The sequence below is a fragment of the Scyliorhinus torazame genome, chromosome 3, assembly GCF_047496885.1.
Source record: "Scyliorhinus torazame isolate Kashiwa2021f chromosome 3, sScyTor2.1, whole genome shotgun sequence".
NCBI classification, from domain to species: Eukaryota; Metazoa; Chordata; class Chondrichthyes; order Carcharhiniformes; family Scyliorhinidae; genus Scyliorhinus; species Scyliorhinus torazame.
Genome location: NC_092709.1, coordinates 100711236 through 100732762, shown reverse-complemented (window position 1 = coordinate 100732762; position 21527 = coordinate 100711236). Strand labels below are relative to the sequence as shown.

Below are 21527 nucleotides of genomic sequence, written 5' to 3'. Positions count from 1 at the left end.
TGAGATTGTAGCCTGAGAAGGCGGCAAACTCTTTCAGGAGCGCGATGATTCTGTCCATGCTGCTTTGTGTGTGCGAAATGTAGAGGAGCAGGTTATCTGCATAGAGTGAGACTCTGTGCTCTCTGCCTCCCTTTCGGACCCCCCTCCAGCTTTTTGCTGCTCTGAGCGCGATTGCTAATGACTCGATCGCGAGAGCGAACAGCAGCGGGGACAGTGGACATCCTTGTCTGGTGCCCCTGTGCAGCTGGAAGTATCGTGAGTTGGTATTATTGGTCCGTACACTCGCCATGGGAGCGTTGTATAGGAGCTTTACCCAGGAGGTGAACCCTGTTCCAAGCCCGAACCGCTCCAGTACCTCTGAGGTATTTCTATTCGACCCTGTCGAAGGCCTTTTCTGCGTCTAGGGAGACGATCACCTCTGGTATTCTCTCCCTGGATGGGGTCATTATCACATTCAACAGGCGTCTGATGATCATGGTTAGCTGCCTACCTTTGACAAAGCCCGTCTGGTCCTCTGTGACCACCTCTGGTACGCAGTCTTATAGCCTTTTGGCTAGGATTTTGGCATCCGCGTTCAGCAGTGAGATGGGTCTGTATGACCCACATTCCGTTGGGTCTTTCTTAGGTATCAGCGCGATTGAGGCCTGTGCTAGCGTGGGTGGCAGTGTGCCCCTAGCTAGTGAGTCTGTGAACATGTCCCGCAGCTGCAGGGCCAGTGCTGTCGCAAATATTTTGTAGAAGTCTGCCGGGAACCCGTCTGGTCCCAGTGCCATCCCCGCCTGCATGGAGCTAATGCTGTCCATGATCTCTCCCAGTGCTAGTGGTGCTTCCAAGCCCCGTTTTCTGCCCTCCCCCACGACTGGAATGTCCAGTCCATCAAGGAACCGTTTCATCCTGGACTCCCCCATTGGGGGCTCTGAGGTGTACAGGCCTTGATAGAAGGCCTTGAAGGTTTTGTTGATCTTTTCTGGTTCTGTTTCTAACGTGCCTCTGGTATCCCTGATTTGTGCAATTTCTCTGGTGGCTGCCTGCTTTCACAGCTTGTGTGCCAACAGGCGGCTGGCTTTGTCTCCGTGTTCGTATAGGGTCCCACGTGCCTGGCGGAATTGGTGCACTGCTTTCCTGGTGGAGAGATCAAATCAAAGTTCCTTTGTAGCTCTTTCCTCTCCGCCAGGAGCTGTACGGTTGGGGCCTCGGAGTATTTACGGTCTACCTCCAGGGTGGAGTCGACCAGCTGCTGCCGAGCCACCCTTTCCTCCCTATCTCTTCGCGCTTTGAAAGCGATGATTTCCCCTCTTACTACGGCCTTTAGCGCTGCCCAGAACGTGGAGGGTGAGAAACCTCCCCGTTCTATTTTTTCTCCGTGTACTTTGCTATGGGCTGCGATATCTTTTCGTTGAAGGCCTTGTCCGCTAGTAGGGCGACGTCCAACCTCCACGTCGGATATCACAATTGCGGAGTGTTCCACTTTGTCTATCCCCGGAAGCATCGTTTTCCCCACCACAAAGAAGTCAATTCTGGTGTATACGTTGTGTACTGGGGAGAAGAAGAATTCCTTCTCCCCCGGGTGGTTGAACCTCCAGGGGTCCACCGCTCCCATCTGTTCCATAAAGTGACCATGTTCCCTTGCCTTGCTTGAGGTTTTCCCCGTTTTGGAGCTTGATCTGTCAGTCGTTGGAGCCTGTACACAGTTGAAGTCCCCCCCCCCCCCCCCCCAAAGATTAGTCAGTGCGTCGCTATGTCGGGGATTTCTGACATGGTCTTTTTGATGAAGCTCGTGTCGTCCCAGTTGGGTGCGTACACGTTAACTAGTACTACCGGTGCCCCATCCAGTGCCCCACTAACCATGATGTACCGTCCCCCTGGGTCTGTAACCATATTTGTCGCCCTAAACATCGTCCTCTTGCTGATCAGTATTGCCACCCCCTTGGCCCTCGTCCCATAGCAGGAATGGTAGGTTTGTCCCACCCAGCCCTTTCTTACCCGCAGTCGGTCCTGCTCTCTCAGGTGTGTTTTTTTGTCGGCCTTCATATTTCTTAGGTGGGTGAGGACTCTGGATCTTTTCACTGGCCCGTTGAATCCCCTTACGTTCCAGGTGACTATCCTGGTGGGGGGCTTCTGTCCCCTCGCTCCTGTGGGATTAACCATACTTACCTGGTGGACGTGCCCCTGCCCTTTGGGGTTTCCCTTTGTTAGGGGGCCATCCAGGATGTTCGCTGTCACTGCTCTCTCCATGCGGTCGGGCTTCTGCGCTCCAAGGTTTCCCTTTGCCCGGGGGCACCTGACATGGCCGCCCACTGTGCGTCCACCACGTGGGTAGTCCCCTGCACTCTGGAGACTCCCTTCACCCAGAGACCGTAACGGGTGGATGATTGCAGCAATTCCTTGGTTGTGGCACTTTGTAGCCCTAATGTTATTCCCTTTCTAGCCTTGTTTGTCCCTCCTTCCCTGTCCCCCCCCCCCCACCCCCCCTGGTCCCTCTCTTTCCCCCTTCTCCCGTACATCCCTCTTTCCCCTGTTCCAATCCCCATTTGCTCGCCTGCCTGTTGAGTGCCCCCCCTCCTGCCTGGCGGCGTACCCTCTGTTGCGGGCGTGCTGCGGCCCTGCTTTGTTGCATGTCCCCGGCGCTAGCTTTCTTGCTAGTTCGGTGGCCCCCCTCTCGGGAGTTACTGTCTCGCTTCTCCCTTGCCCGACCTCTGCGGTTTTCTGCCCGCCCTTCCCCCATCCTACACCGCACTCCTCTTGCTTGCTCTCCCTTCTCCGCTACTCTTGTTCCCTCGAATGGGGCCTGGTCTCCCACCTGAAGCGGTCCCTCGGGTAGTGGTTTGCTTTTTGTTCAGGGTGCGCTCGCCGTGGCGGGGTGGGGGTGGGAGGGCCTGGCATTGCCTCACTCTCCCCCCCCCCCGGTCCCATCAGTATACTGTTGTCCCTTGCCAGAGGCCCCTTATTTCTACCCTTGCTGTTGATTTTCCAGCCCGTGTTCCTCGGCAAAGGTGTTTGCTTCGGCGGGGGCTGTAAAGAAGTATTCTCTTTTGTGGTAATACCAGGGATTGCGGTACCGGAGAGGTGGATGACCATTGGCTAGACCCAGGAGTCTACCATTGGCTGATGTACATAGCTCCGCCCTGAGAGGCGGAGTATAAGAACAGATGCCGTCCCAGCAGCCTTCACTTTCTGTATCGAAGCTGCTGGGGATCAGTTCTAGCAGATTAAAGCCTATTAGTTATGACTCACCTTGTCTCGAGAGTAATTAATTGTGCATCAATTTAATCTGCTACAACTTCAGTTGAAAGAATCGATCTCCGTATCAAACCGGAGTGCCTTCAGCTCAGCCCCCACGTGGGGAACTCTGCTGCTATCTTCAAACATTGGCTGGCGTGTTTTAAGGGCTACCTCGACACGGCCGCAGACACCCCCACGGAAAGACAAAAGATGCACCTTCTACGCTCGCGGGCCAGCCCTGGGATCTACCCTCTGATCGAGGAGGCGGAGAATTATGCTGCAGCTATCGAGCTGCTAGAAGGACATTATATCTGCCCTGTGAACCAGGTCTACGCCCGTCACCTGCTGGCGACTAGGAGGCAAAGCCCCGAAGAAACGCTGGAAGACTTCTATCGGGCGCTGCTGGTGCTGGGCCGAAACTGTGGCTGCCCGCCAGTTTCGGGGAACAAGCACACGGAACATTTGATCAGGGATGCTTTCGTGGCAGGTATGACTTCCCCCGATATCCGCCGAAGGCTCCTAGAAATGGACACATTGGGACTGACTGAGGCACGGGCCCTGGCGGGGTCCATGGACGTTGCGTATAACACGCTGGCTTTTGCTCCCGGATGCGCGGCGGCCCCCTGGGCTGCGTGGCACCCCGTTGCGGCAGCCCCCCAGACCTTCCCTCTAACCCCGCAAGCCTGCGGCGTGACGGCCCGCTACCGCCGCCAGACAACACTGTTTTTTTTGCGGGCAGGTGAATCATCCCCGCCCGTGCCGCCCGGACCGCACCGCCACCTGCAAAGGGTGCGGCAAGAAGGGCCACTATGTCGGGGTCTACCAGGCCCGCGCCGTGGCCGCGGTCTCCAGCGACTATCGGCAGCCCCTTTCTCAGGCCCCAGCCGTCCAGCGCCCACCGCCACCCCCCTATCCTCAGGCCGCGTGCGACCCACGGGCGTGGCCATTTTGCCCCCCCGGCCACCACGCTGGACGGGTGGCCGCTGCCATTTTGTCCCTCGCCGCCGCCATCTTCTGCATCCCCGGACTCCATGTGCGACCCATGGCCGGCGCCATCTTGGATGGGGCCCAGGCCCCCAGCACAGCCGACTACATGCTGCCCGACCAGAACTCTCCTTTACTGCAGCTGGCCTCGGTGACTCTGGACCAGAGTCGGCCCCGGACGCTTGCGAAAGCTATAATGACGATCTCCATCAACGGCCACGTGACGACGTGCTTGATCGACTCTAATGCATTCATAAAACATCTTTTGGTTCTCCTTGATTTTGCTTGCCAATATTCTTTCATGTCTTTTTGCTTTCCTAATATCCCTTTTGATTTCACCCCTCCACTTTCTATACTCTTCTCAACTTTCTGTAGTATTGAGTTCTCTTGTGTCCGAAACAAGCTTTCCTTTTCTGCCTATTACTCTGTAAGCTACTTGACTTCCAGGGGGCTCTAGATGTGGCTGACCCACCTTTTTTCTTTGTGGGGACATGTTTATTCTGAATGCCCCCACTGCTCTGATACATTTACCTGTTTCCAGTCCACTTTCACTAAATCACTCCTCAGCTTAGTAAAACTGTCTGTGCCCCCCCAATTTAGAACTGTAACTCCTGTTTTATCTTCGCCTTTTTTCATAATTATGTTAAAACTAATTGAATTATGATCACTACCACCAAATCGCTCTCCCACTGTCACTCTTTTCACCTGCCCAGCTTCATTTCCCAAAACAAAATCTATCGTTGGACTTACTACATGGCCGAAAAACAAACTCCCGAGTACACTTTAAGAATTCTGTTCCCTCCATTCCTTTACACTAAAGCTATCCCAGGTAATCTTGAGGTAGTTAAAACCCCCTACTATTACTGCCCTATTGTTTTTGGATTTCTCAGAGATTTGCCTACATATTTGCTCCTCTATGCCCCTCTGACTGTTTGGGGGTCTAGAGTACATTCCCAGTAATGTGGCTGTCCCTTTTTTTGTTCCTAGGTTCAATCCAAATGGCCTCAATTGATGATCTGTCTAACATATCATCCCTCCTCACAGCTGTAATTGCTTCGCTAACCAGAATTGCCAACGCTTTTCATCTTCCTTTCTATCTCGTCCTAAAACTATGTAACCAAGAATGTGGAGCTGCGATTCCAGTCCCTCTCTAAGCCGTTTCTGTAACAGCTGTGATATCATACGCATCTCTCTCTCTGCCCTCAACACCTCTGTTTTATTTGCTATACTCATTGAATTGAAGTGCATACTCATGGCACACTCTATTTCCTAGCTTTTGTTTTTTCTATCTTCCAGGCTCTCTCTCTAATTTTCTGCATTCCAGTATCATTTCGGATTCTGCCCAAGCTGAATCTACCCTCTGGTATCCGCTCCCCCCCCCCCCCCTCCTCGCTCTAAACTAGTTTAAACCCTCCCCAACAGAGCTCGCAAGCCTTCTAGCATGGATATTAGTCTGAGGTGCAAACCATCTGGCTGTTTCAGGTTCCATTCAGGCCCCAATACCCCACCAATTTGAATCCCTCCCTCCTACACCATCTCTCCAGCCACACATTCATCATCTCTAACCTCTGCCCATAAAAGCAGGAGGCCATTCAGGCCATCAAGTCTACACCAACCCTCTGAAAGAGCACCCTATCTAGATCCACGCCCTCACCCTATCCCAGTAACCCCACCTAACCTTTTGGACATAAAGCTGAAATTTAACTTGGCCAATCAACCTAACCTGCAGATCTTTGGACTGTGGGAGGAAAGCGGAGCACTCAGAGGAAACTCACGTAGATAGGGGGAGAATGTGCAAACTCCCCACAGTCACCCAAGGTTGGAATCGAACCAGGTCACTGGTGCTGTGAGGCAGCAGCTAAACAGTGCCACTGTGCCCCCCACCCAGGCAGTAGTAATCTGGAGATTACTACCTCTGAGGTCCTACTTTTTAATGTCTTACCTAGGTCCCTAAAATCTATTCTTAGGATCTCATCCCTCTTTACCTATGTCATTCGTACCAATGTAAACCATGACCTCTGGCTATTCACCTTCCCCCTTAAGAACTCCTTGCGCTTTGTGATATTCTTGACCCTAGCACCAGGAGGGTAGCATCCCATCCTGCAGTCATGTCTACGGCCACAAAAATGCCTATCTTTTCTCCTAACTATAAAATCCCCTACCTTTGTTCCTCGTCCACTCTTTTTCCTTCCTGCCCATGCAGCTGAGCTACATGTGATGCCCCAAGCTTGGCTCTCGCTGCACCCCGAGGAACCACCGGTGTCCAAAATGACAAACCAGTTTGTGAGCAAGATGGACTCAGAAGACTTCTGCACTACCTGCCTGGTCGTCCTCAACTTTCTGGTGGTCAACCAATCCCTCTCGGTCTGCACACTCCTTCCTAGCCTGTGATGTGACCACTTTAATAATTGTGCTATCCATGTAGTCCTCAGCATCGTGGAGACCCAGAGCTCCAGTTTCTGCAGCTGGTGACACCTCCTGCACATGTATTCCCATAGGCCATGTGAAGTATCCACAGCTCCCCAGGTGCTACAGGATGGGCATTCCATGTGGCTAAGCTGCCCTGCCATACCTTAAGGTTACTTATTGACTTACTTGTAGATGATTTTGCTTTTGCTAGTTTGGGGCAAAAAAACTCGAATATACAGATGTTTGAAAAAAAAGTTACACTAGCTCACATTGAGCCTGGGAATTTTATGAAACTGGCAAGCTGCCTAAGGCCTCACTACTGGTGCTGCTCTCCTGGCCTCCCTATGTTGACTCCTGGAGCCCTTGAATGGGCTGGCGCCTCTGTGGGTGGGTGAGTGTGTGGCCAAGGGCAGACTACACCACCCAGAATGCACGCTAGCCGTCTGTGCTAGGCTGCACAGACCTGGGCTCTTGTTCCAGGAAAATTGGATCTCTAGCGCAAGAACTTTGTCCCAGAGTGGAGCACCCATCATGCACTTGTGGAAGAGAATATTGAGGTGTGAGGCGGCCACTTGAGGGGTGGTGCTACTGGTAAAGGCAAAGGGTGCCCCAAAGGCACAAACCCAGGTGATTTGCATCTTGTGCACCCAATTCTCCTGGGCCTTGCCCTAGATTTCTAGAGACTGAAGCATGATCACCACCCTGTTTAATCTAGGAACCCTCATATACAGCCAGCACCTCAAGACTGCAGAAATTAAAACCCGCAATAACCTCTTCAATAAATTGCCTGGTACTCCACAGGGATTACAGGCCCCGCCCTAAGAATCCTTGCTCTTGCTCTCATGTACTCAACTTCAGAATATTGCTAACCAGTATGGAACCAAACTTATCGATGTGCAACTCAGTTCAACAATCGCAGCATCACAGGTACTCTTCAGCCAACTCACTTCCCCTTGCTCCCAGGTGTGAGCAACATTACAACACCCATTAGCCCCACATCAGGAAGGTAATTGCAACAGGCAAGCAAGGTCTGCTCGAATCCCAGCCCGCCCTTATTCAAGGAACCCTTCAACCCACCAGCAGTGCACCTTCCCTCATGCCACCCCATATGATTAAACCCATTATGCTGAGGAGTACTAGCTGAGGACCTATGGCAGGATAAAACATCCATTAGAAACCACTCTCATTGCAGACCTCACTGCTCCTCCATTCAACTTCAATCTCCCTTGGCGACGGTGGGCCCTTTTAATCCGGTTCCGGACTGGCCAAGGCCTCTGTGCAACCATCCAATGTCAGTGGGGAGGCCACGACCACCCAAATGTGTAGTCCAAACAATAATTTGCATTGTAGAGGAGTGTCCACTGACAAGACTCGACTCTGTGACTTTCCACATGCTAAATTAATAAAGGAATGCTTTCCTGATTATGCATACCCATTCATTTCTAGTTTTCGCTTTTGATATATATTTTGTTTCTAGATATTCTTCTATTCTCTGTTTTTATGGATTCGATTTTTTAAAAAACCATCAATGTTAGGCTGACCAGTTAATAATTCCATGGGAATGTCCGGTCCCTTTGAATATTGGAACTACATATAAACTATCCTCCAGTCCTTTGGAATTACACCTATCTAACTAATTATTACATTTATGTAGTAATGCCTCTTCTGTAGGTCTTTTAAAATGTGTGGATGCAACCATCCGGACTGGAAGTTTATCCTCGAGTTTGATTAATTTATTCATTTTATCCCTTCTTATTGTAAATGCATTTATGTCATTGCTCATTTCATCATTCAATGTAGTGTCTACTTGTTCCATCTCAGTGACAAAAATCAAAGCAAAATAATCATTGACTAATGTCACAGGTAATAAAATAAATGAGAAATATTAAGTCTATTCCTTAATGGTGCTACTCACATCACCATCTTTTTTTTACTTGATGTGCCTGTAAAATATTTTACTGTTGTTTTCTGGTCCTTGGCAATTTAACTTCATTTGTCTTTATATCATCCATGCAGTATCACTAGTATTTAGTTTGTTCTTTTGGGGTGGGTGGGAGGGTAGATGGAGAGATCTCTGAAGGATCTACATCTGAAACTTGGATGTAATTTACACTTTTAGCAGTGGCAGAAAACTAGCAGTAGTGGATAGACTAACTTCAATGGAAAGGAGAATTGCCCAGTCACGTGAAAATCACATTAACCTCCATAAATGTTGACTAACTCAGTGTTTCCAGCATTTTGTTTGAAAGAAATATTTGCCCTATTAAACGATTTGATCCTTCTTTATTCCTTGTTCAGCAAGTAAATCAACCGTTAGCAATACCAAACTGTGTATACCAATTAAGTTCCATTTTTGATTGTGAGGGATATTACCATTAAGGTTCAGTAGAGAAAGAAATCAGCCAGCTCGTGGAGGTTGGTAGAAGATAGTACTGGCTCAATAACGGCCTTCTGGCACCTACAATGGAACTTGCATATACAGAAGTCACATGGGCAAGATAGGTGTTAGTGACGCCTTTGAAACTACTGCACCATCCAGAGCTTTCAGCAGAGATAAGAAAAGCAAAGAATACTGAATACAAAATTTAAATACCTTTTCATGGAATGGACCTTGGGCAAAAGATCTGAATTATAATTGCAGAAGAATTACTGTACAAGATGAAGTAGGGTTTAAAAGGCTCTATATTTACTTGTGCATAAGGACTGAATGAATTAAGATAAGAATTAGTTAATTAATTAAGACTATGAAATGTCTTATAAAAAATGCATATACATTATTCATAACTGATTTTTCTTTTCCTTTCCTGGAAAACCTCTTGCAGAAATGAAGCACAGTCAAAGTGTTGCAGAAAATGGATACAGACCCCCAGGTATTGCCCCAAATGCACAACAGCTGCTTTTAAGTAAGCCAGTGGCTCCTCCTCGAGTTTCCTCGCATGCAAAAAATTCCATCAATGCAGCTGTCATCTTCACAGAATTTCTCAAGGAACTTGCAGCCATTGCACAGGAACATTCCATTTTATCTCATACTCCGCTGGAGGAATGTGAAGAATAATTCTGCAATTCTACTTTTTAAACCTTTTCCAAAGTAATAATGTATTTCTATCTGGCCTTAACTACAGTAAGATTGGATTGGGGTGAAGAGAGAAAGAGTGGACCTATTTTGCCTCAATGAAATGAGACTGGGAATTTATACGAAACTTTGGTTTTTAAATGCAGTGGCCTTATTGTCATAGAAAATGCACCAATGAAATTGTCTCTCTATGCAATCTGCAATGTATGAGAATTTTTATGTGGACAAAAACATTTAAATTTAATGTTAAGGGGTGTGAGTATATATAAATATTATAAATGTACAAACGCATACTTCTGGTAGCTGGTGGATTTGAAACGTGAACATGAGTATTCTTTAAATGTCTGATCATGTTTATCCTGCAATAATTCTCTGTGAATAGTACCAAAGATCAAATGAATGAGGACAATGAGGAATGAGACCCTGCCACTCAGATGCTAATCAAAAAGAATGACATTTTTCTGCTTTTTTTTGATGAACCTTTTTAATAATGTTATGAAATCGCAAATGTGTCAGTGTAGTATCCAAGAGGTGAACATGACAGCTACAGAAGAGTAGCAAGGGGTAAAATGAAGTTTACTTTATTCAGATGTCCTTCAGCACACTTTTTATATACTGTAAAATCTGTTCATGTGTGTACAGTTGGTGGCTGAGTATAGGGGACGAATCAAGGCCTCGGTGACTTTAACCCTTGTGTTGAATGTTTTGGGAACATTGCCAGATATTTGCTAGAAATTAGAACGTCAGATTTTGAGTTACAGAATTTTGGTGTAAAGACTATATAGATCTGAGGGTTAATGGTATTTATAAATAAGTTGTTAAATTCTTTTTGAAAAGTAAAATAACTTATTAAAACTCCGTATATTCAATAGAATATAGTGCATGGTCTCTGTGCAAGTTGCTATTTTAAGGGCTTTTATTGAAGAATTGTTTATTTTGTCTATTGCAATAGTTTAATTTCCAGCATTAAAATTTTCTGTAAATGGGTGCTGAATGGTATTTATTTGAGGGATGTATAAAAAGCAAGTGCAGTACAGGAATGAGTTTAATTATCACTTTTGATGAACATATATTTCCTAACCAGAAATGCATTGCAGGTACAAATCATTTGTTGTTACCCAAATACTTGAATAATTTATTTTCCGAGAGTGAAACACATCTGTACAATCCATCTATATACAGAAGAGTTACAAGTCCCAATAATAATGAAATGAAATGAAATTTGCTTATTGGCACAAGTAGGCTTCAAATGAAGTTACTGTGAAAAGCCCCTAGTCGCCACATTCCAGCACCTGTTTGGGGAGGCTGATACGGGAATTGAACCCGCTGCTGGCCTTGTTCAGCTTTACAAGCCAGCTGTTTAGTCCAGTGTGCTAAACGAGCCCCTGAGTCAGTGTTTCAGGCTTAGTGGATATTGAACAGCAGTATTACAAAAGGATTTCTAATTCCTTGTCAAATGTCAATCCAAGTTCACCAACAAATACAGAAATTGCTGGAAATACTGAGCAAGTCAAGTGGTATTCTGGAGGGAGAAACAATGGTCTGGATTCTCCATTTGTGAGCCTAAGATCCAGCGTGAACGGAGCACGTATGGACTTTCATGACAGGAAAATTGGCGCAAAACCCTCACCGATTCCAGTACTGGTGAAGGGCTGGTACTGGCACTGAGATAAACTCCCACGGATCGCACAGAGAATGGCCGGGTCCCAGGCCGCTCATGCACACGGCTGTCAACCTGAGCCAGCCATGCATGAACCCTAACCCGCCAACCGCGACGACTGGCCACTCCCCACAAATCCCCCCAGCCCTAGCAGAGGCCCCGCCGGCCAGCAGCATGGATCCCGGCCGAATGTGGCGGCACTGGACACTGTCTGGAGCAGGCACACCGGGTTCCTGACCGCTGCGATCAAAAGTGGTCTACACCCTCGGGAACTCGGCCCATCAGGGGTGCAGCATCCTGGGTGGGCCTGCCGATGATTTAACTCTTTTTCTCTCCACAGATGCGGAGTATTTCCAGCAACTGAAATTATTTGATGAAGATGGGGTTTTAAAAATAAAAATCTCAGATTGAATCAGCCATCCAAACATTCCAGCTACTGTCCAAATCTGAACAACAGCAGTCATCTCAATACACTGCACATAAATTTGATCAATAAAGAACAGAAAATCAGTCATTGCACAAAATTACAGAACTATCTCAGTTTGTTGGTTATTTGTGGTTTTCAAAGTCAATTACACATTTGTACTTTATGATTATTACACAATTCAAGTTGTTATCTCATACAATTGTGATTGTAATAAAGGACACAATTGTGCAAATACTGTAGGTAACCTATAGGTGTTTCATCATTAATATATATTATATATCAAAATTAAGGGGTATTCCACCATCCTTATGTGACAGAACCCTGAAGAATAAACAAATATCTCTACCGCTTCTGTCAATTATCCACCAAAGTTATGGCAATAAATTAAGACAACACTCGGACAAATTCAATCTTATTCTGATTGATTCCATGTAACTACTGAATTAGACCATTTCTACTTTGTCTTGATTTCCCACTGTTGCAGCTTTTAAGACAGTTTCTTTTCCAAAATGGCTTTCACCAGAGTAGGGGCAGCCCGGCCACGTGTTACCCTCTGTACTTGGCCAATCAGTTTATTTAACACTCTCCAGTTTCCAAGCTGTATTTCAGACACCTACAAAATAAGTTAAAGAATATCTGAAACACAATCTATCTATAGTACCATAACCAGTCTTTTACTGTTGCAGAGGTTTTTACCTCGCGTTACAAAGACAAATTCAGCCTTCACAATGTGGCAAGGTGACTATATACACAACCCCAGTCCAACTATACCTTCAGTCACCACTACTTCCGAGTAACTCTCAGTCTGACTGAGATTAATCATCTGTTTTCTGGATACAACATAAACTACCAAATGTTTAGCACATTTATGCAGTAGGCGTGGTCAGCATCAACATGAAGTATCTCTCTTTGAATTTCACACACATTTTGCCAGGGTAAAGTCAGCAATGTCTAATTGATGAAATTCTCCTTGCACCTCATCAATACTTCAGTAAGCCAGACCATAAGATAGCTGAGATAGAAGTTTGATGTCACAATTTCTAAAGATTCAACTCTTGATCTCAAAATTTGCTGTAATATGAAGTTTACTGAGTGGCGGTCAAGCACTTTCCAGAAAAAGATGACTGGTATCTTCGATCAGCTTATATATTGCCAGGTAGCTAACTACGCTGTCATTCGGACCAGGATTCCAACTCAAGACCAAAATGTTATCATTAGGAATAAGGAAATACGAGAAGGTGTTTGCAAGGTGTTGATAGCAGTTGCATATTAGAGTTCTGTTGTAAGTTTAGTGTTAGACATTTATTTCCAACTGTATTCATCTTAGACATTTTAGTTATTCATTAGTGTAGTGTTAGTAATAAATAACTTTGTTTATAAAACAAATTCGAGAGGACTTCCGGTGACGGCGGGCGGGAGGCGGCCGCACAATGGAGAGCTCCCGCTCTGGAACAGCATTTTCGGGGCTTTAAGCCCGGTCCCAGCGTCCACGGAGGCGGCAGAAGCAGGGAGAAGGCACGGAGAAGGCACTGTGAAGACACAGGAGGGAAAAAACCCCAAAGAAAGATGTCGAGGGTGAGCAAAAAAACGGCCGAAAAAAAAACAGCTGGAGGTCCGTCGGGGAGTGGAAAGGTCACCGTGGGGTCACCAGGAAAAATGGAGGCTGGAGCACCAGGGAAGGCCGCACTGCTTACGGCTGAAGAAATAACCAAGGTGATGGCTGCGGAATTTGAAAAGCAGTTGGCGCAGATTGCGAAATGCATGGAGACGGTGAGGAAGGAGATGAGGGAGGTTTTGAGTGTGCTGGTGGAGGAGGCAGTTTCCCCGGTGAGGACGGAGGTGGCGAGCGCAGTGGCGGAGGTGCGAGAGCAAGGGGAGGTGCTGAAGGAAGTGAAGGAGATGTTATTGCAGCACGGTGATCAACTTGCCTCGATGGGGAAAGAGATGCGGAAGGTGATGGATACTAACAAGGATCTGCGAGGAAAAATGGAAGACCTGGAAAATAGATCCAGCGACAGAACTTGAGGATTGTGGGGCTGCCCGAAGGAGTTGAAGGACCGAAGCCGACTGAGTATTTTGCCGCGATGCTGGCAAAACTATTGGGGGAGGATCCCTCCCGATATGAACTGGATCGGGCTCATTGGTCGTGGAGGCCTGTACCAAAGGCGAGTGAGCCGCCAAGAGCAGTGACTCTGTGCTTCCGTAGGTACAGGGTGAAGGAGAAGGTCCTGAGCTGGGCCAAGCAGAAGCGGGTGGTGAAGTGGGCTGGAGCTGGTATACGTGTATACCAGGACTTTACGGTGGAGCTGGCAAGGAGGCGGGCTGCCGTCAACCGGGTGAAGAGGGCACTGTACATTAGCAAGGTGTGGTGCGGCATTGTATATTCAGCGAAGCTGAGGGTGACTTACAAGCTCAGGGACTTTTATTTTGGAACGGCGGAAGCAGCGGAGGAGTTTGCGAAAGCAGAAGGACTGTGGCAGAACTGACAAATTGAGGAATGGCCATGTGCCGATGTAACCTCATGACTGTATTTTCTTCTTTTTTGTATCACTGCGCGCGGGTGTAGAGATTAAAGGATCCAAGGTGGTATATATTTGGACAAGGGAAGGGACGGGACTTTCACTCAAAATGAGAGTTCTTTGGGGTGTAGGTGGATATGCGGGGTTTGTGTGCTAAAAGGGGATCTTTGGGCTTTCCTGGGGCCGGGCAAGTGGGAAAGGGACCCGGGCGGGGGCCTCCACGCTGGCCGGTTTGTGCCGGCCAGTGAATGGGAGTGAGGTGGGGGGAGGGGCTGCGGCCATCGGAGCCTGGCAGAACAGGGTCTGAGTGGTCTAGCCGGGGTGGAAAGTTGGGGGGGGGGGGGGGGGGGAAGGAACCGAGGTTGGGGGGAGGAGTTTTACAAGAGGCAGTGGACGGGAGGAGCTGGAGACCTGGGTGGGGTGGCAAAACTATTGGGGGAGGATCCCTCCCGATATGAACTGGATCGGGCTCAGATTAAGATTAAGGGTGACTACGGGTAATCCCTGATTCCGTTTTGTCATTTGTTTATGTAAACATGCGGGTTGCGGTTTGGGGGTTGGTGGGTAGATGGGATCGTTGTTATTATGGGGACTGACATATCTTGCTGATTATTATTTATTGTTGATGGATGTAAATGTGGGAGAAAATGTGAAAATGGAGGAGAATAAATTTTTTTTTTAAAAAAGGAATAAGGAAATACGAACATAAAGGGAGTTTTAGGGGGAGGAAATGAATTGTATGCGTAGATCATTCTTGCCTCATTTTAGAACTTTTCCTTTTATTATATACTCTGATTAGTGATGTCCAAGCTATGCAATGCTCATGATGGTGGAATTCAGATACTAATCTTAATTTTTCTTCTCAAAGTCCAGCAAGAGAATACTACGTTAGTGGCACCATATAAATGCAAGTTTCTGCTGCTTCCTGGTTAAGTATGAACACAATCTAAAGTGAGATAACACTGGAAAAAACAATTTAACTCAGGCAGGTCCAAAGTCTCAACTCCGTTACAGTGAATGAAGCTGCACTTGGATACATGGATCTCCTACTATGAATTAATTCAAGGATCACCAAGATGTAAATGGACCGGAAATGGTAAAATAAAGGAACAGTAGGCCTTTCAAGCATAGTCCACCAATTTGTTAGCCATGGCAACTCTGTTTTTAATCCAACTCCCCACCTTTTCATATCCCTTTAATGTCCTTGCTTCCCAGTAAGTGTTTCCTTTCAAACATCTCCATGTGTACATTAGGAGGGAGAAATCATAGTAATAAATGATCTATTTAACATTGCTATTAAAAATCTCTAAATATTTCATTACCATCTACTCACAAAAATACATTATTCAAGCAGCTAAAATGGCAAAGAAATGGTCATAATAACATTAATATGTATCTTGCAGCAATTATTTGCCACAGTCGTAGCTTTTCCTTAGACACTCAGGTAAACGTCTTAAAAGGCAGCAGTATTTGTTGAAATAGCTTACCTCTGCAGGGTGACCTTCAATAACAGACTGACAGATCTGTTCTAGTTTCTTATGATCTTGGATCAGTCCCAATTCTTTTTGTTCAACTATCTGGATTGCAGTTTTTCCTTCTCCCTTCCATAGTTCAGCAAATACCTACCAAACCAATTCAAAATCCGAAGATACATTACTGCTGAAATCACTTATGAAAGTGTATTTACATATTCTGTAAATGGATAGTCTACTGAATTAGCTAATCATGTGATTTAATAAATTATACAATTCTTTATCTTATGATTTTTAGAATTGGTGTATAAATTCCTCAGTACTATGCTAGCCCTTTTCACTACCACTATCCCAGTCTACATGCGGGTAATGAAAGTCCCCTATTATAACTACTCTTATAATGTTTGCATCTCTCTGTAATTTCCCGGTAGATTTGTCCTTTGACATCCTTCTCACTAGTTGGCAGTCCATAGACCAAGCATTGTAATTGCATTCTTTTTTTGCTCGTTAGCACTAGCCAAATTGACTCTGTCCTCTGGGACATCCTTTCTCCATCACTGCAATGCTCTCCTTGACCAATACCGCCAAGCCCCCTCCCCTATCTTTTCTGCACACCTTGTACCCAAGAATATTTAACACCCTGCCCTTCATCGAGCCCGCTCTCTATTATCGGCACAACATCACCGGCGGAAGCTTAAGTAGTGTGAGTCACCCTGGTTAGCTGAGGTATGTATAAAAGACAGACAGAAAGCGCACTCAGTAAGCTTTGCGCAGGTGACGGAGACACATTCTGAGTGAGTGAGACACATCCAGAGTGGGAATTGGAACTTGGTAATTTGGTGCAGTGAGGTAATTTGGTGCAGAGTGGGAGAAGGTGCTTTCCCCCTACTATTTTGTTCTCTTTCTTCTGGCCTGTAACTGTTAATCTGCAGGGAGAGAACCAGAGAGCATCCTGGGAAGGTAAGTGATTTTTATTTTTATTTTTATTACCTTTTCATATTGTGTGGGGGAGAAAACTGAAGTAACATCACAGTAAAGCTGACCTGATTGGCTGGTTGGGAATCTGTTAAATTTGAAAAAAAAAAAATATTGCTAAACAAATCTAATTGATTAACTAGATAGTGGAGTAACTAAACCTGAGGGCAGTGATCGGTATTTAGCATTTAATTTTACAGTAAAAATCATCTAGCGTCAGGGCCATATTGTTAATTGTAACTCAATCTAACAATAATTCAAGTGTTTATTTAAATTAATTAATTAGTGCTTAAATGTCACTCAGCGGGGTGCAGTGCTCCAACTGTGAGATGTGGCAGACCTGTGACACTTCCAGCGTTCCGGTCGACTACATCTGTAGCACGTGTAACCAATGGCAGTTCCACACAGACCGCATGGTTCGGTTGGAGCAGCAATTAGATGCACTTAGGAGCACGCAGGTGGTGGAAAGTGTCATAGATAGGAGTTATAGAGACGTGGTCACACCCAAGGTGCAGGCAGAGAGATGGGTGACCACCAGAAGGGGCAAGCAGTCAGTGCAGGAATCCCCTGTGGTTGTCCCCCTCTCGAACAGGTATACCGCTTTGAATACAGTTGGGGGAATAGCCTATCAGGGGAAAACAGCAGCAGCCAGAGCAGTGGCACCACGGCTGGCTCTGATGTTCAGCAGGGAGGGTCAAAGCACAGAAGAGCAATAGTCATAGGGGACTCTATAGTCAAGTGCACAGATAGGCGCTTCTGTGGACGTGAAAGAGACTCCAGGATGGTATGTTGCCTCCCTGATGCCAGGGTCCAGGATGTCTCAGAACGGGTAGCGGGCATCCTGAAGGGGGAGGGCAAACAGGTAGAGGTCGTTGTACATATTGGTACTAACGACATAGGAAGTAAGGGGCATGAGGTCCTGCAGCAGGAGTTCAGGGAGCTAGGCAGAAAGTTAAAAGACAGGAGCTCCAGGGTTGTAATCTCGGGATTATTCCCTGTGCCGCGTGCCAGTGAGGCGAGAAATAGGAAGATAGAGCAGCTAAACACGTGGCTAAACTGCTGATGTAGGAGGGAGGGTTTCCGTTATCTGGACCACTGGGAGCTCTTCCGGGGCAGGTGTGACCTGTATAAGGACGGGTTGCATCTAAACTGGAGAGGCATAAATATCCTGGCCGCGAGGTTTGCTAGTGTCACACGGGTGGGTTTAAACTAGTATGGCAGGGGGGTGGGTACCGGAGCAATAGGTCAGAACGTGAAAGCATTGAGGGAGAACTAGGGAACAGGGCCAGTATGGCTCTGAGGAAGAGGAGACAGGGAGATGTTGCTGAAAACAGGGGTCTGGTGGCCTGAAGTGCATATGTTTTAATGCAAGAAGTATAACGGGTAGGCAGATGAACTTAGAGCTTGGATTAGGACTTGGAACTATGATGTTGTTGCCATTACAGAGATTTGGTTGAGGGAAGGACAGGATTGGCAGCTAAACGTTCCAGGATTTAGATGTGTCAGGCGGGATAGAAGGAGATGTAAAAGGAGTGGCGGAGATGCGCTACTGGTTAGGGAGAATATCACAGCTATACTACAGGAGGACACCTCAGAGGGCAGCGAGGCTATATGGGTAGAGATCAGGGATATGAAGGGTGCAGTCACAATGTTGGAGGTTTACTACAGGCCTCCAAACAGCCAGCGTGAGATAGAGGAGCAGATAGGTAGACAGATTTTGGAAAGGGGTAAAAACAACAGGGTTGTTGTGATGAGAGACTTCAACTTCCCCAATATTGACTGGGACTCACTTAGTGCCAGGGGCTTAGACGGGGCAGAGTTTGTAGGGAGCATCCAGGAAGGCTTCTTAAAACAATAGGTAGATAATCCAACTAAGGAAGGGGCTGTACTGGACCTGGTATTGGGGAATGAGCCCGGCCAGATGGTAGAAGTTTCAGTAGGGGAGCATTTCGCGAACAGTGACCACAATTCAGTAAGTTTTAAAGCACTGGTGGACAAGGATAAGAGTGGTCCTAGGGTGAATGTGCTAAATTGGGGGAAGGCTAATTATAACAATATTAGGCATGAACTGAAGAACCTAGATTGGGGGTGGATGTTTGAGGGTAAATCAACATTTGACATGTGGGAGGCTTTCAAATGTCAGTTGAAAGGAATTCAGGACCGGCATGTTCCTGTGCGGAAGGATAAATACGGCAAATTTCGGCAACCTTGGATAACAAGAGATATTGTAGGCCTCGTCAAAAAGAAAAAGGAGGCATTTGTCAGGGCTAGAAGGCTGGGAACAGACGAAGCCTGTGTGGAATATAAGGAAAGTAGGAAGGAGCTTAAGCAAGGAGTCAGGAGGGCGAAAAGGGGTCATGAAAAGCCATTGGCAAATAGGGTTAAGGAAAATCCCAAGGCTTTTTACACGTACATAAAAAGCAAAAGGGTTGGCAGGGAAATAGTTGGCCCACTGAAGGATAGGCAAGGGAATCTATGTGTGGAGCCCAGAGGATATGGGCGAGGTACTAAATGAATACTTTGCATCAGTATTCATCAAAGAGAAGGAATTGGTGGATGTTGAGTCTGGAGAAGGGTGACTTCCGGTAGCGGCCATGACCTGCTAGGTCACGCGAACGGCAGCTCCCGCCGGGATCGGTGTTTCGGGCCGCTAAAAGGAGCGGCGGCGGCAAGTAACAAGAGGGACCGGCGTGGGAACAGATGTGGGAACGGATGTGGGAGATCCCCCCCCCGGTGCATGGAGAGGACCAGGAGCAGAGCCGGCAGACGCGCGAACCCGGGGAAGAAGGTCGAGAAGGTCCGGGAGGACAAAATGGCGGCCGGAGAAGATCAGGAGATGTGGGCCCAGTGGGCCAGAGAACAGCAGGAGCTCCTTAAAAACTGCTTCATGGAGCTGAAAATGGAGATGCTGGCCTCCATGGAAAGAATTGTGGTGACCCAGAAGGCGCAGGAGAAGGACATCAAGGAGGTGAGGAGAAAGGTGGCGGAGAACGAGGACGGGATCCTGGGCCGGAGGCGCTCAATAAGAGATGGCAAGTGAGGCTGGATGACCTTGAGTGCACGTCTCGGAGCCACAATCTACGGATTCTGGGCCTTCCTGAAGGAGCGGAGGGGGCGGACGCGAGAACGTATGTGGCCACAATGCTGGGGACGCTGATGGGCGCGGGGGCCTTCCCGCGGCCCTTGGGAGCTGGATGGGGCGCACAGGGTTCTCGCCAGAAAACCGAGGGTAAACGAGCCACTGAGGGCGATCGTGATATGGTTTCAGCGCTTGGCAGACCGGGAGCGAGTCCTGTGGTGGGCGAAGAAAGAGCGGAGCAGTAAGTGGCAGAATGGCAAGATCCGAATTTACCAGGACCTGGGAGCTGAGCTGGCGAGGAGGCGTGCAGGTTTTAACCGGGCGAAGGCGGTCCTCCACGGTAAAGGGGTGAAGTTTGGGCTCCTGTACCCGGCGAGACTGTGGGTAACATACCAGGACAGGCACCACTATTTTGATACCCCAGACAAGGCATGTTCATCAGGCAGGAGAAGCTGGACCTGAACTAAGGGACTGTTGTATGGGGGTGAAATGTGTGGGTGGGGAGGGACCGAGGGGAGGACGGCGGGTAAAGCATACGTTTATGGGCATGTCTGCCCTAGTTTGGTTGGGGGTTTTGTTGTTTGTTTTGCTTGTTTTCCAGGTGTTTTGTTTTCCAGGTGTTCGGTGCTAGGGGGCAGGAAACGCCTGGGCCGGACTGTCCGGCGCACGGGGAGGTGCCAGATGGCGTTTGCCCCTCTACACTGCAGTGGAGGGAGGTAGGGTGGCCCGAAGGAGGCAACAAGTTAAGGGTTGGTATATAGAGGCGGGAGCGGCCTGGGTCAGCATGGGTGAGCTTACTCACGGAAGCACAATGGGGGGGAAACCAGAGCTAAGCGGATGCTTGGCGGAGTGGGGGGGGGGGGGGGGGGGGGGGGGGGGAGAAAGAGAAGGGGTGCTGCTTTGCTGACTGAAGGGGAGCCAGGTGAGGGGTATGGATGGAGAGTCAGGCAGGGGGGGCCGCCGGGGGGAGAGCTGGAGGAGGGAGGCAGGGGCACGCGGTTGGCCGAAAAAGGGAGATGGCTAGTCGGCGGGATGGGGGGGTGGTTAACCCCCCGACCAGGCTGATCACGTGGAACGTGAGGGGCCTGAATGGGCTGGTCAAGCGGTCCCGCGTGTTCTCGCATTTGAAGAGGTTGAAGGCGGACGTGGCCATGTTGCAAGAGACGCACTTAAAGTTCGCGGACCAGACGAGGCTAAGGAAAGGATGGGTGGGACAGGTGGTTCACTCGGGGTTAGACTCAAAGACCAGAGGAGTGGCCATTTTGGTCAGTAAACAAGTGGCGTTTGAGACGGGGAGCATCGTGGCGGACAATGTGGGGCAGGTATATAATGGTGAGTGGCAAGCTGCAGGGGGTCCGGGTGGTGTTAGTGAATGTATATGCCCCGAACTGGGACGATGCGGACTTTATGAGGCGCGTGTTGGGTAGGATCCCGGACCTGGAGATAAGTCACCTGATTATGGGAGGGGGCTTTAATACGGTCTTGGATCCGAGCTTGGATCGTTCCAAGTCCAGAACGGGAAAGAGGCCGGCGGCGGCCAGGGCCTTGTGGGAGTTCATGGGCCAGATGGGGGGGGGGGGGGGGGGAGTGTACCCCTGGAGGTTTACGCGGCCAAGGTCGAAGGAGTTTTCCTTTTTCTCCCATGTCCATAAAGTCTATTCGCGAATAGACTTCTTTGTGTTGAGTAGGGCGTTAATCCCGAGGGTG

General features: G+C 48.1%; 2 protein-coding genes across 8 annotated transcripts in view; one reads left to right on the top strand and one right to left on the bottom strand.

Annotated features, from left to right (window-relative positions):
* Positions 1 to 10676, top strand: part of fhip1aa (FHF complex subunit HOOK interacting protein 1Aa) — a 263629-nt gene extending 252953 nt beyond the window's left edge. For all 7 annotated transcript variants that reach the window (XM_072496072.1, XM_072496070.1, XM_072496068.1 and 4 more), the window contains one exon: positions 9438 to 10676. In XM_072496072.1, coding sequence (XP_072352173.1) covers positions 9438 to 9670 — 233 coding nt within the window. In that variant the 3' untranslated portion in view covers positions 9671 to 10676. The remainder of the gene's footprint in view (positions 1 to 9437) is intronic.
* A 119-nt stretch (positions 10677 to 10795) lies between these two features.
* Positions 10796 to 21527, bottom strand: part of gatb (glutamyl-tRNA(Gln) amidotransferase, subunit B) — a 166294-nt gene continuing 155562 nt past the window's right edge. The window contains exons 12-13 of the mRNA XM_072496073.1: positions 15782 to 15916; positions 10796 to 12388 (exon numbers count right to left, since the gene is read on the bottom strand). Coding sequence (XP_072352174.1) covers positions 12263 to 12388; positions 15782 to 15916 — 261 coding nt within the window. The 3' untranslated portion in view covers positions 10796 to 12262. The remainder of the gene's footprint in view (positions 12389 to 15781; positions 15917 to 21527) is intronic.